The 14893-nt window shown below is 44.2% G+C and overlaps 1 protein-coding gene and 1 long non-coding RNA gene across 2 annotated transcripts in view; both read right to left on the minus strand.

The window, feature by feature from the left end:
- Positions 1–240: 240 nt before the first annotated feature.
- LOC131423815 (uncharacterized) lies at positions 241–3462 on the minus strand. Its single transcript, XR_009225874.1, has 3 exons — positions 3295–3462; positions 2190–2267; positions 241–1366 (listed from the first exon to the last, which is right to left on the minus strand). It is a non-coding gene; the product is annotated as an uncharacterized LOC131423815 (long non-coding RNA).
- A 3352-nt stretch (positions 3463–6814) lies between these two features.
- The window catches only part of Creb3l2 (cAMP responsive element binding protein 3 like 2), a 110925-nt gene continuing 102846 nt past the window's right edge, over positions 6815–14893 (minus strand). Inside the window, exons 11-12 of the mRNA XM_046434102.2 lie at positions 14079–14292; positions 6815–12156 (exon numbers count right to left, since the gene is read on the minus strand). Coding sequence (XP_046290058.1) covers positions 12081–12156; positions 14079–14292 — 290 coding nt within the window. The 3' untranslated portion in view covers positions 6815–12080. The remainder of the gene's footprint in view (positions 12157–14078; positions 14293–14893) is intronic.

Below are 14893 nucleotides of genomic sequence, written 5' to 3' on the forward strand. Positions count from 1 at the left end.
GAATGGAGAGCACTATCCACTCAGATCTTTGAGGATGGCTGGTAATATAAAAAAGAGAGGCCAAAACAAACCAGGAAACACAATTAAAACAAAGCAGGAACCAGAAAATAAGTCTTAAAATATTATCATTAACAGAAGATATTACTTCTAAAACCAGCAAGAATGCAATGAGCAAGAAAAAAATTGTAGAACTTTGACATAAAAAAAATGAGGTGCAAAATTTTAGTGGAAGAAGTGGGAAGTAAAGTAGAAGAAATTAAAATTTATAAAAGAAAATGAATAGATGTAAATCAATAAAAAAATTATTTAAAAATTAAGAGTTCCAGCCCACAATTACAATAATTCAGGAGTGGAAATTAATCAGATAAGCTATTCAAAAATATTCTCAGAATTTAAGGACATGATTGTGCAGAAGAAAAGATTTAATACATTAAACAAAAGGTCATCATTTGGGGGCAATAAATACAGAGGGAAAAAAAGAATCTGTGGGACTGGGGATGTGGCTCAATGGTAGAACATTTGCCTGGAATGCATGAGGCCCTGGGTTCAAACCTCAGCACCACCACCAAAAAAAAAAAAATCAGAAATTAAAATAACATTGGATGTTTCAACAATAGCACTGAAAGCTAGAAAATGATAGAATAATTCCTTAAAAATGCTGAGGGAAGATTTTTCCCAGGTGATTTTTCTCAGCTATGTAAAAAAGTAGAGTCTGTTATGATGAGACTTGTAATGTGATAGTAGGAGCAAATGTGACTCCATTTTGTTTTGTGACTTCATCCTGTAAAACAACCATGCCAAGTAGAAGAGTCATGACTGGAGCAAGATGTTCTTTTCCTTTTGCTATAGAAACCTTTAAGAACACGGAACTACCTAATGGAGCATTGTTTCTGTAACTGGGGTGACTGGGCTAACTGTGATTGGTTAGGCTTCCCTCCGCTTGACTGCACTGTCCTGCTTCTGTAACCTGGCTTGCTTGCATTGGCTAGCCCCCCCGAACATCCCTTTTGCGGTTTTCAGACTTATAAAGAGCGCCCTTGCAATTGTTCGGGGCTGATCAGGGGAACAGCTTTATGTTCTGGTCAGCCGCCACCGGTGTGCTTCAATAAAGGCTTGATTCAATTATACGTGAGTGGTCTGGAAGTCAATTTATGAAACCCGGGGATGAAGCTTTAACTATAACAGTAAGAATCAAGCAATTTACCCTCAATCCCCCTTCTTAGGCCCACTAGAGTGTGAGATCCAAGGAAAGAAGGGAATAAACCAAGAAAAAAGAGGCTTGTGGTCCAGAAAACAGGATTTCCAAGAGGGCAAAATGGGAAAGGGTTTTCCCAGCACCATGGTGAAGAGCAGTCCTGGGATGACGCTGTAAAACAGAACAAAAGAGGAGGTGAGTAATTAGAGGTTTTTCAGAGGAGTGTATTAAAAAAAAAAAAAGCCAGATTAACCCATTCATTTGAATATTGAGAACATAATATTTGTAGGCACTAAAACTGATGAAGCAGCTGGTATATATTTATTTGGGTGTTGTCTATGTTAATATCATAAATGAGTACACATAATAAATAATCATAATTATCTCTCTATATTAAATATTATATATAAGTATACAACCCCCACACAGAGATGAACCAAATAATAAAATGAGGCAATTACTAATCCAAGGAAGGAGGACAATTGATAAGGAAATAGTTGGAAATGGAGAAAATCATGCTAAGTGACATTCACCAAACTCAGAAACTCAGAGTCAAATATTTTCTCTCATATGTGGAAATGAGGGTAAAATAAAAGAAAGGAGGAAGGAAGGATAAGATTACATAGGGAACCAAATGCAAATTAACGATGAGTGAAAGGAAGTCTAGTAGAGGAAGGAGAAAGGGGGAGGATGGGAGGGAAAAAGGGAGGGAAAATGGGGGATCTTGAACTGAAATGGACTTCCATATATATATGAGTTTGTCAGGATGAACCCACTACTACATATAACCATGAAGCTCTATTAAAAAAGAAAATTTATAAAAGGAAAGAACCCTAATCCTGAAGTGACTCAGCAGAAAACAACCTCTAATGTAAACACTCTGATAGGAAAAACAAGGAGAGACATGTGTGAGTTAGTCAGCCTTTTCACTGTCATGATTAAAAGACCTGACAAGAAGGATTTTAGAGGAGGAAAAGTTTATTTGAGGGCTCACAGTTTCAGAGATCTTAGTCCACGGAAGGCTGGCTCCAGTCCTGGGGCTCAAGGTGAAACAGGACAACATGGTGGAAGACTGTGGTGGAGGGAAGAAGTTCACATGATGATCAGGAAGCAGAGAGAGACTCCACTTTCCAGATATAAATTATATACCCCAAAGACGCACCCCCAGGACCCACCTCCTCCAGCCTCACCCCACCTGCCTTTAATTACCACTCAGTTAATCCCGATCAGGGGAGTAATTCACCGATTGGGTTAAGGCTCTTGTAACCCAATCATTTCCCCTCTAAACTTCTGGCATTGCCTCTCACGTGAACACTTGGGAGACACCGCACATCAAACCAGAACAGTGTGCATTAGAAATCTCACAATTCTCCTACATCATAAGAAGCTAATGCTAGATTTCAAAATCGATTATCAAGTATTAGCAGCATAAGTACATTATTCAGATGTATGAGAAGAAATTGAAATTGGTTACTTCCAAGATGTAGAAACTGTGGATGGAAAGAGAACAACGGGCCACCACATTTCAACAAAAGCTTATTAGTACTCTAACTTTTCAAAGCTACGTATGATATCACAGCAATAATGTTTTTTTTGTTTTGTTTTGTTTTTTTTAATTGAATTGCAGGAAAATTTCACCAGAGGTTTGAGCAGCATTCTCCGGAGCTCCTTCCCTTCCCTGGCTGTGCTCTCCCCAGCTTGACTGGCTTCTTGGAAGTCCCTCCCATGTCTCCTCACATCTCTGGACAAGTATTGCCCTTGGAGTCCTACCTCGTGGGATTATTTTTGTGATAATACTGCAAATACCACCTAACTGTATTTTCTTGTCTGCATCCATATGCGTTTAAACTACCACGAACCATGAGGAAAAGCTGTGAGTCGAGAGCATGTAAACTCTCAGGTGACTGCGACAAGAAAGGAACACCATGGGGACTGAGGGCACCTTTTCTGTCCCAGAGGCTCTAAGTGTAGGTGGTTCCACATTTACAACCTGTCTTTTCAGGGAAGTTTTTTTTGTTGTTGTTTGATTGTGTTTTTTTTCCCCCTTTGAACCACTCAGGCTTATGGAAGCTTCTAGACCCACTAGGAAATGAACTTACCATCTGTTTTGCAGAGGTGCTGGGAAGGCCATTAGTTGTGAAGGCTCTGGCTGCCCAATTCCCAAAGACTTCTCATTTAAGAAACATTCAACATTTTGAAACAGGCTTCTCAGAGAACAGCACGGCAGCCTCTCTGGCAGCTCTCATGGTATTCCTCGGTGGATATTTTTGTCCCTTCATCTAAAAACAACAGCAGAGAGGGAGGAGGAGAACACATGCCCTCCTCGCGGGGCCAGAACTCTGCTTTAAAATTGCCAAGAGATGGAGCCACAGCTGGTGCCCGTTTGGGAGATGACATCAACTCATGCCACCTGCCCGTGGCCATCCAGTGATGAGGGACCAAGGGCAATCATCCTCTCCAATGGTGAAACCAAGTATTGCTGGAAATCACTTCCTTCTTTTTCCCTTTCAAGAGAGATGACTTTGGGAGTGTCCCCAAATCCTGTGCTTCAACCAAGACACCAAGAAAAAGTGCATGGCAATGGCATCTTGGATATATGTAATTCCACTGAAGGCTCATAGGACAAGGACAGCTAGAGTGTCCTCTGCCCAGGTGAAGCATGGCTAATGGAAATGGTGCTAGGAGGGACATCAGGAAAACTGGTTTGTGGTTCTTCCCTGCACTTACTTACCACATAACCAAATGTGGAGGCGGACATGTCTCTATGGGCCCTATATCCTGAGCTGAGCATCAGGGACAATGATGATTGTCCCACCCTCCTTTTGATGATTAACAGGTGTATAAGGGGACATGAGAAAGAGCTCTGGGTAGAGCACCAGGTCTTGTGCAAATGAGATCATTCAGATTTTTTAAAAATACTTTTTAGTTGTCAATGGATCTTTTATCTATTTATATGCAGTGCTGAGGATTGAACCCAGGGTCTCACACATGCCAGGTAAGCAACCTATCACTGAGCCACAACTCCAGCCCCCTTAATCAGATATTTTTACTACAATTTTTTTAGATTAATGAAGATTTATCTCCAAGAGCAAAAACAGACCTCCGGCTGCAAAAATTTGGACTATCATGAAAAGAGGGTCAACTGATGTGCAGATGCCTCTACAACTCACAGCCTGCCTTCCCCCCTGCCCGGGATTCCTATTTCCTGTCCCTTGGTGAAACTAACCACCCTCTGCACCTCCTAGTTCACCACCTATTTTTTCCTTTATTGTAACCTCCAAAGAGTCAGCCACCATAAAGTCCAGAAGCTGTGAATCCAGGTGACAGAGGGCCCAGGGAAGTATCAGAATGAGTGAACCAGCCTAGGTGTGGGTGAACGTAGCGACCCAGAGATGGCCTGCATCTCAAGTTCTACTCAGCTCCTGAAGTTGCTGTCACTCAAGAGTTTAAGACAGAAATCTGGTATCTTATTTTTCTTAAATATTTGAATCTTAAAATATTAACCAATGATTTTAAAATGTTTGAAACAGCCCAGGATTAAACCATAAACAACTGTGTATGAGCTGAGGGTTTGCAACCTCTGATGTAGGTTAACACCTTTATTTCTATGGGTAAAAATCTTTAAGCTCCAGCTATATACTATATCCAGCATAGGATATAGTTCAGACTACAGACTTAAAGAATACTAGACTCACACCTTTTGTCTGTACCTAGTTTCCTATATGACCTTGGTGGATTTATGACTTTTTCTGAAACAGTTTCTACGGCTGTGAAAGGGGAAAATTATATATCCTCCATAAAATTTTTGGAGAAATTAAGAACACAGATAATATACAAAGACCCCCTGGTGCAGAACATATACTCAGTAAGCATCTCCTTCCCCCAAGGCCAGCAAGTTAATCGTACAACTAGTTCAAGAGGCCACAGGTGTCCATCTCCTGGGTCCCACTCAGATCCCACACCCTGCATGTCAGTGTTTCCCTGCTTCTGTTGCCTCAATTGCAGAAAAGTCGGGCATGATCTGTGCTGGAACCTAAGCACAGGATTAGGAATTTAGACACCTGATTTCTTTTCCCAGCAACAAGCACACAGTTCCCCATAGATCTCACTTTTCTTCTCTGGAACAGAAGTGACAACCAGCATGAATTGTACAATAAATGTGTGTTACACAATTTAAGTCACAACAGGCCCATGTGTGAAGCACCAGATGCCTGAGAGTCTGGGATCTGCCTCTAATGTGACATATTAATGCCTCAGGAATGTGTTTTAGAATGTAGGTTTTATTATAGTTCAGGTTTGGTGAGGCCAGCAGATTGGGAGACAACTTCCATTGCAAAGAGAACTTGTTACCCATGATTTCCAAGATGAGGGTCAGGTTACCTTACATGGGGCCACATGGAGGAGTCCCAGAGTCAGCTAGCAAGCAGACAGAGAGAGGGCAAAAGCCTTTATTGTGGTTTATCCAAGAACAAGCAAGGCAAGGTAAGCAGGTTTAGAATTGGCTAATTTGATTAATTTCATCAAGGTCTGGGATATAAGGACTGTGTCCATTTGTGTTGGCACCTGGCTCTGGGGTGATTAGAGCAGGGTATAGTGGCCCAGAGCATCAGAAGTGTGTAAGAGCCCATAACGGAGGTGGTTGGGGTGTGGCCTCTGTGTGGTTGGTTTGTGGATGAATGGCCTGCTCACAGGCCAGGAACTGGGAGCAAAGGGCAGGCCCTCCAGGCCCAGGAAGGCGCTAGATGTTAAAGCATTAGCAATATAGTAAATAAAAAGGTACGATTAACACCCAGTGTTCTTAAATCCATGTTTATTCCCTCCACCCCCAACTGGGAAGATCATGTCCAGCAAGGGGCTTCCATAACAGGTTCTTCTGCAGGGATATACCACATATGTAGGAATAGAAGAGAAGGTCAAGTTGCTCAGAGGGAAAGGCCATGGGCATTAATACACCTCCAAGACCAAAGAAGGCTAGGAATGCTGCAGAGAGGTAGGGGGAGTCTTCTCCCCCCCACCCCAGGTGGACATGGTCCGTACCCTTGGACTTTAACATCCTGGAGCACTCGCTCTGAGATTAAACGAAGCCCCTACTTTCTCTGAGTAGAGAAAATTACATTGGGATCCAGAGAGTGCAATGGAATGATGATTATTCTGCTCGAGTGCACTGACCTTTATCAACTATTTCATCCGAGTTTTTGGAGCATGAATGTGTGTTAGGCCTCCTCCTCAACTGTTCACGTGAAGAAGGAGCATTCCTTTCTGGCTCGAGTTCAAAGTCTCATTCTCAGGCATCCAGAGACCAGGAAAGCAAAATCAAAGCCAGAGACCTTTGAGTCTAGTTAGGGGATAGTTGGAGGAGGCAACGCAAATAGCAGTCAGGCTAGTGAAATCTCTGGAGAAAACGATTTCTCTTCCTGTCACTGACTGAAAAAAACAATTACATTTCTTGGCTTGGATTTAGCACCACATAATATACAAATTGCTAGTTTGAGCTGCTGCTTTCACGTTGACCAGATAATCAGGAGAGATTGATTAGATGTACGTGCATAAGTCCGTGTTTTGGAAAAGGGCAAAATGCTTTTAAAACCACATTACCAGGATTTTAAAGACTGGACAACATTTTACTATTTAAGAAAAATATTTATTTGCAAGAAATGGAAATACAAATGCATTACAATTTCAATTTATTTTTTTCAAACTAAATACAAAGCGTTTTTTAAAAAATTTTTTTGGTATTTACTTAGTAGGATAGGGAATAAAAGACCATAAAAATAATGCAACAGGACAGATAATAGACTTACAATGTGTTTGGACTTAAACACTGCTGATCTATATAACCTGCTACAAGAGAGAGGAAAGCCCGCTGTGAGAACAGACATTAAAGCTCACTGATGATGACAGCCCAGGGTCTGCTCACCATTGTTCCAAAAGGGTCACTCACAGTTTGCAGAGAGTGCTGGTGTTTTCCATAGACTCATAAAGCACTTTATCTAAAAGAGAGATTTTCTAAGCAGTGTAGACCACGAGTGCAAAAAGTTCATTTTTCCACGCAGCTGGTGAGCGAGGGATGAGAGCAGAGAAATAGAGCCGAAACCCCCGGGTTCCCTTTTCCCAAATGCAAAGGCTGCTAGCTGGAACTCACAGAGGATGGGATGTGGAAGAGAGGAGACAGACATCTGGAGCACACTCTGCAGGAGAGGGAGAGATGAGCAGGCGCAGCAGGGCCACCGCACTGGCAGAAACTCTTCCCTGCCACAGCCTGAACGTAGACAGAGCCCTCCAAAAGGAATGTGCTCAACCTACTCCATCTCACTGGGTTCTCTCCCACCTCATGGTGATTAACTAGTTGCCTTTGTTTTCTGTATCTATAAAAGATGCAAACTTATTTAGCACAACATCCAACACCTCAGCCAACAACCACCAAATATTGTTTCCCTCCACTATGGAAACCACACCACAACAAACAAAACATTCCTGAATTTTGTTGCCCCAAATAATAAAACACCTAGGCTTTCTCTCTCCCCCTCTCTGGTGAGTTCTGACCCTCTGACCACAGAAGCATGGAGCATTAATCCTCAGATGGACCAGGTTCCTCTGCACTCAGAAAATGCTTTGCTGTGAGGATTTATAATACCTTTAATCTTGGCTGTCCATTTATTTTGATGTGATTGCACCTCTATAAAATGGATTTTCCTAATGGATATAACCCTATTTCTTTCTCCTGATGGGTGAACCTAAAAACAGTGGCTTACTTTTAGGAAACCATTTTGAGCTTTTTGAAAAAGGTATTTTCCCCACATTCACTTCAATCTCATAAGTCTACATATAACATCTCCCGGGACAAGGGGTTCCTGTCGTCCTGGGTTCATACATAAGGCACATTTAAGGCACAAGTAAGTATCAAAGATAAGGGAGGCGTGTGTGTGTGTGTGTGTGTGTGTGTGTGTGTGTATCGCACAGAGGGAAAGAGAGACAGAGGGACACCTAGCACTTGAATAGCTATTGATTAAATAAAGCTTCTTCGATCTCTCTTATGCCCCAACATTCCCTGCGGCCTCAGGCAGCACTCTTAGCAAACTGAAGTCTGAGGGGTAGCTGAATAAATGGATGAATGATTGATCTGGAATCCGTCTCTGGCTCCTTCTAGGTCCCCGTCTCACAGCCCCCTCCTCTCTCTTGTCCTCTCAGGCAGGCTCAGCCTATCACATGTGCAAATTGTCTCAGCTGAAAACCTTCAATTGGGAGGTCCCTCACTCTGGGATTCTCCTATGGCAAATGGCTTCCTAGGTCCTTCCAGTCCTGCAAGCAGGAATGCCAAGGTCTCTCATCCAGGTTTCTCAAAGATTAGTTTCAACAGAAGCAAAATAGTGACCTGTGGAGGACAAAGGGGGCGGCCAAGCCTTGTCTCCCTCCTCCAGGTCCCCATTTTGGCCAGGTTGCAGGGATAGACATTCCTCAAATGGGGAGGGGATGTCTCCATTTCTGGGCGGTGCTCACATGCACAACTCAGATGACGTGTGTGTTCAGAGGAGCTGGCCCAGAGGGGCCTCTGATTCTGCTCTTCTGCTTTTGCTTGGTGTCTGAACAGGGAAAGGAGGGGACATGAAATGCTGAAAAAGAATTTTAATAAAGCACGTGTGACAAAACTACTGGACACTGACTCAGTGCCTGAATAGAGAAGCATCAAGTCAACACCCCTGCTCCATATAAGGCTCAGACCACTTTTTGGTATCCAACCTGAACCTAGAGATTAATAAGGAAAAAAATCTGAATTTATAGTTGACTTGTTAAATAAGTTGAACTGGAAGCTGCTTTCCCAGTCTACAAACTAGATCTGCAAATCAAAATTATTTATGTTACCCAAAGGTTATCTAATCTTGCCTGCATTGATATCAAATCCCACCCCCACCTCTTGCTGACATGCAGCAACTTAGTTCAGCTGTCAAGACTTTTCTAGAATGCTCTTTCTGTGAGTGAGACTCCAGTGTCCTGACACTTCTCAGAAATTCTTTCTTGAAGCTGGCGCTGAGCCTTCTCATTTACAGTGTCCATTTCTAAGTGCAAAATTGAGAGCTGTAGAAAGAACCACACGGGGTGGAGTGGGGGGCCTGGGTCACTCACTTCTCATCCAGTAAAGAATTACTTGTTCTCTTGAGTCTTTGCAAGATATTTCTTTTACTCATGTAATCAATGAAAGAGAAGAGGGAAAACCTGTTTACATGATGGAAAATATAATGAGATTTATTGTTATGGTTTCTGGTTGCTCTAACAGTCTCAGATTTGTCAAAACTAAAGTTCAGGTGCCAATGTCTGCCACTATTTGAAATCCTTGGAGCTAACCACAAATTATTGACTGATTTATGGGCCTACTTGCTTGCTATGGAAAACAAATCCACTAATATTCTGAGCTCAACCCTTGAACAGGACTTGTGCAAAAATCCATTAAGCATTTGGAATCAATTTGGTGTGATCCCACTCTTCTGTGTCCTTTCAACCCCATTCTGTCCTCCTGAAGGGACCACCGTTTAGTTCGCCCTAGCCAACCGTGGTGGACAGAGGCTTTCTCAGACAAGCAGCAAGGCTGGCTCTTGGAAGCCCCTTTAAGAGGCCATTTGAGCTTTCTGGTTGATGACCCCTGTTCTGGAAAGACAGTTTCCCACAGCAAAAGCCTATTGTTTGGAGAGAGCAATGTCCAGCAAGAATAGATAGGGAGAAAATAAAATCCTCAAAGAACTAAGGGCTACAAGTTTCCTTCCTCTTCTTGCTTCTATTCAGAAGAGTGGGGTTTTCTACCCTGGCTCCTATAAACCCCCTCGGGTTCAGATGCAGCACATAGGTGCGCTGGCCCATATCTCTCTTCTGCTCTTACATTTGAGTACCTTTCTCAGCACCTATTAGAGTTAATTCTGTGATTTTGCTGAAGGGTCCCAAAGGTATCCCTACATGTGATAAGTACCTGGCATTTAAAGAAAGGGATGGTGTGTGTTGAGGCCTGTGGTTTCCAGACACCAGCCAGGCCCAGAAGCATCAGAATCCTGAGAGGGTGGAGCCAAGGAAAGCAGAAGCAGAAGTTGCTAGCTGCCCCTCCTGCTCACAGTCCAGATGCCTGAACCAGCAGCCAGCACCCTAGAGGGACAGCCAGCACCCTACAGAAAGCAGGGCCACCATGCTCTGACACACTATGAGGTAAGCCCAGCTAACTCCCATCACAAACCTCCCCTCACAACAGGGAGACAGAGGGGTCACTCTCCTTGGTGACCCCAAGTGGACCCAGGCAGAGAAAGCAGAGCGCTGTTTAGGGAATATGATGGCAGATGCCGATGACGCCACATCCTACATCTGATATGTAATGGGAGGCCCAAGTGGACATGATCCCTCTTAGGTACAGGCTCCATTGGCCATGTAGATAATGAGAGTGAGAGAGACCGAGAGAGAGGGAGAGGGAGAGGGAGAGGGAGGGCAGCCAGCGATAAAGGCCCTCAGCGGCTACTAAAACTAAAGTACACAATGCAAGCACATTTCCTGCACAAAATCTTTTACAAGCTGCGGGGGGGGGGCGGGGGGGGGGGGGGGAGACATCAAAACATTTAAAGGGAGTCTTCTACCTTGTACAATAGAAAGGCAATTTCCATTTCTTATATGTATGAAAGAGAAAAAAAAAATTTTAAACTACAAAAGTTACTTTTAATCATTAAAAAATAATAATAAAAGTGGGTTGGGGCTTAGGTTATATCTCTTTGGGTGAGCTGCGAAGTAGCCAAACCTGACCATAAAAGATAAGAATGTGCACACCAGACGCCATCCGCCCCCACCCTCAGCTGAGATGGCTAAGGGAGGGCAAAGTGGGACTGAGGGAGGGGGAGGCAGGTGTAGAGGGCAGGAGCAGGGTCCTCGGAAACGCCTGCCGTGGGGACAGGGCTTCCCTTCTCGGGTGTGGGAACTGGAGATAGCATTTGGCCACAGGGCCACATTCCTTCTGAGTTCATCCAACAGGGGGACACACATTATTTCTCCATAGTCATTATTTTACAGACCTCCAATTAAAAAAAAAGGAAGCAAATAAAACATCATATCGAAAATGGGGATCCCAGTGCCCTCTTAGGTCCGAAGGCCAACAGAAGATATTGCTAGCTTCGAGGGAGGCCCTGAATCTCTTCAGCATGGTTGCCAGTGGGAAGCCTTGGCAAGCTAATAAATACTATTTACAAATGGGGAGGAGAAGCTGGGAAGGCAGAACTATGGGGGAGGGAGAGAGGCTGTGGGGAGGTTCTACAAGCAACGGGGTGGGCAGGTTTGCCTGGAGGAGAAAAGCCTGATGCCTCAGGCATTGCACTTGCGGCCTGAGAATATGACGGGGGGCCCTAGTCTGCCTGCACCAGAGTGGGGGGCAGTCCAGCAGGGCTCCAAGGGCAGAGTGGAGAGGGGGTACTGTCAGGATGCCCGGGAGCTCCCAGGGCTGATGGGGCTTTCACACTGGAGGCCCAGGTGTGAGCAAGGGAGGACAAAAGTCAGTGCTTTCCAAATCCCAACAGGCCTCATGCTGTTTTTGTGGCTAGAGTCTGGGGTCTCAACTGAAACCGTCATCTCTTTTTGGGTGGGGCGGGGGTCACACCTTACAGGGGCGAATCAGGCAGTATCTTTTTGGCACTAAAGGTGGAAACAAGCCTGCTTGTCCCACCCCCACCCCACCCCTGAAACAATTTCCTATGGCAGTAAGGAAAACGGAGGAGAGATGCCAGCTCCCTCGGTCTCCTATCCCAACCATTAACGCCTATCCATGACTCCATCAAGACCCAGCGGCACAGAGGGAACCTCATGAAGGTGGAGTGGGGATGGAGAAGCAGAGTTAGGGGAAGCAGGGTGGGTGGGGGTGGAGGCGGCCTCATTAGAAGGTGGTGTTCACTCTTCTGTCGAGTTCTACAACTTTTAGTGTTTCGTTCCCCTCCAGTTTAGTGCTGACCCTGTAAAGGCATCAAAAAAAAAATATATATATATTAGCCACTACCTTTAGGTACAAATCCCGTGCTTCTCAGTGTCACATGATCCCTGGATGGTTGCAACCCCGGTGGAGGGGGGGCACAACCAGGCTTGTCTTTTTCACTCCCTAGTTAATTCTCTGCTCTCAATGTCCGCTGCTACCCACTTGTCCACATTCCTACCTTTATCCCCACCCAAGACCAGGCATCCCAGCCCAGAGGATAAGCATGGTGGCTGTACACTGGTTATTATAAATTGCTTTAGATGACTGTATTTACTAAGGATATTGAGCCCAGTGCTAAATTTTGGGAAGGAGAAATAAAAGGATAATGGCTAATCCCTGGTCTTGAAGACCTAATAATCCAGATAAGGATTTTTTAAAGTGCATTAATTTGAAACAATACTAAAACAGAAAATAAAGACATTATCAAATTGTGTAACAGCCTAGAAGTCTCTAGGCATTCGGATGGGAGCTAAGAAGCCTTTACCATCCAGGAGATACCACAAAACAAGGGGAATTTGAATGGGACTTTCAAAGGCTTAGTAAAGAGGAGAGAAGGCTTGATGTCCTCTCTTTTGGAGTTATGAGCCAAATAATCCAGTAGCTCTATCCAACAGAGCTTCAGGGTGGCTCCAGATTTTCTCTACAATGGAAATAAAGATAATGTCAGACCTCTTCGGGTAGTTAAAGGGATTTATATGACAGCACACTTGTAACGTGCTTGACACCTTCGGCACTAGTAAATGTCAAATGTACATGTATAATGATACATATAAAATATATGTAATTGTGAATCTTCCCTCAGTGGGTCGAGGGAAGAAGGCTGAAGAATGTGAAATGCAATCTTTCCCACTGATACCGTAACAGCCTGAGTGCTGGGAAGCCCAGGAGCAGAGCTCGGCTGAATCACCAACTATACTACCCAGGTATGCTGATGGGCATGCCCAGGTACCTCCCCCAGGAACAATACCTGTGGTCCTATCAGCCTTTATGTTTTCAAAAGGATGTTTTCCCCATAACTATCTAAGAGGAACAACTCAGGGAGAATCAGAGCCCAATACAAGGTATTTGCAATATGGGAAAATATACACACACAGGGCCTCTAAACACTTATCATTTCCAATGTAGATATGTAATTATAAGTTTATATAAGCTGAACATCCCTAAACCAAAAATCCAAATTCTGAATGCTCCATGATCTAAAACTTTCAGGGCCAACAGGATGCCACCAGTGGAAAATCCCTCACCTGACCTCATGTGAAAGGTCGTAGTCAACACTATAGTGCAGGCAGCACTACAAATAATGTATAAAATTACCCTTGGGTTATGTGTCTATGATGTGAAACAGATGAATTTCACCTTTAGACTTGGGTTCCAGCAGCAAGATATCTCATTAAGCATATGCAAATATATTCCAAAATAAAAAATAATTCTCAATTCAAAGCATGTCTAGCCCCAAGCATTGCAGGTAAATCACACTGAATCCACAGTTATAGTTAATACATCTGAATTGACACAGAAACTATAAATGTCTATTGATATACAACAAAACATTTATTTTCCCTCTGGTTGGAAGGAAGCTAGAGAACATCTGAGGGATTGCATAGCCAACACTGCTGTTATGCGGCTTTGAGGGGGATTCAGACCTTGCCTCACTCTGGTGCCACCACTACCTGCTCCCAACTGATGCTGGGGACATCAGGGAGTTCCACTAGGCCTTTTCCCCACTCCGGGAAACCACTGCTGAGAGGCAGACACTCCCTACTGCCAGTGGTCGTGGAAAACAGGTCCAGGAGAGCCAAGGAACCACCCCAGGTCTCTAGGAGAGTCCTTAGCCCCCTGACAGGTGGCTCCCCCGACCCCATCCTCAGCACACCATGGGGCTAGAGCCATCCTAGGACTCACAGGTGCTGCTGCAGCTCCAACAGCACAGACTTCTCCAGGCCGCTCTCATTCGAGATAATGAAATGGGGAAGATCCACATCTGGCAGGGACTCCAGCCCTGAGGCCCTGAGCAGGGAGGATCTTTCCCAGCCCCCAAGCTCCCCAGGCGAGGCTGGACTGGACGACTCCTCCAGGGGAGATTGTTCCTCATAGATCAGCAGGTTCCTGGATCTCACTAAGGACCGAGAAAAACAATAAGGTGTTAAAAAAAAAAAAAAAAAAAAACTGGAGTCCTACACATTTCCTCCCTCCCAATGCCCAGGGCCAGTGGCAGATGAAAACTGATGTGCTGTTCTTGTCCAAGACTTAGGATGCCAACTGGATTCGGCTTTCTATAAAGGCTTCAGGGCCTCAGAGTTTGTGCACTGAAAAATTATACCAATTATACAGTGCTGGAAGAACCATAGAAAACAAACACAAAGCCACTACCACCCCCAGTGCTTTGAAAATAAAACTCCCCTCCTTACCCACCCATGACTATCGAGGGAAAACATTCACGCAAGTAGGAGTCAAATACTTGGAGATGTCCAGACTCAGCTAAAACAAGCAGCGTCCCCATTGAGCAGGTCTTGTAGGGAGGGAAGATAGAAAGGCATTTTCATCAAGAATATGGGGAGAGGATACGAAGCCAAAGCCATAAACCAGAGGCTGCAGACAATATCCTTTGTTTTATGGGACAGCCACATAGCTAGATGGCTCTGCAGCAATTTTCCTCGACATAGAAGCTATGCTCCCATTGGCTCCCAAGATTTAAAGAAATATTGCTTTGGGGAAAA

The sequence above is a fragment of the Marmota monax genome, unplaced genomic scaffold (assembly GCF_021218885.2).
Source record: "Marmota monax isolate L192 unplaced genomic scaffold, Marmota_monax_Labrador192_F-V1.1 WCK01_AAM20220418_F8-fsc00122, whole genome shotgun sequence".
Lineage (NCBI taxonomy): Eukaryota > Metazoa > Chordata > Mammalia > Rodentia > Sciuridae > Marmota > Marmota monax.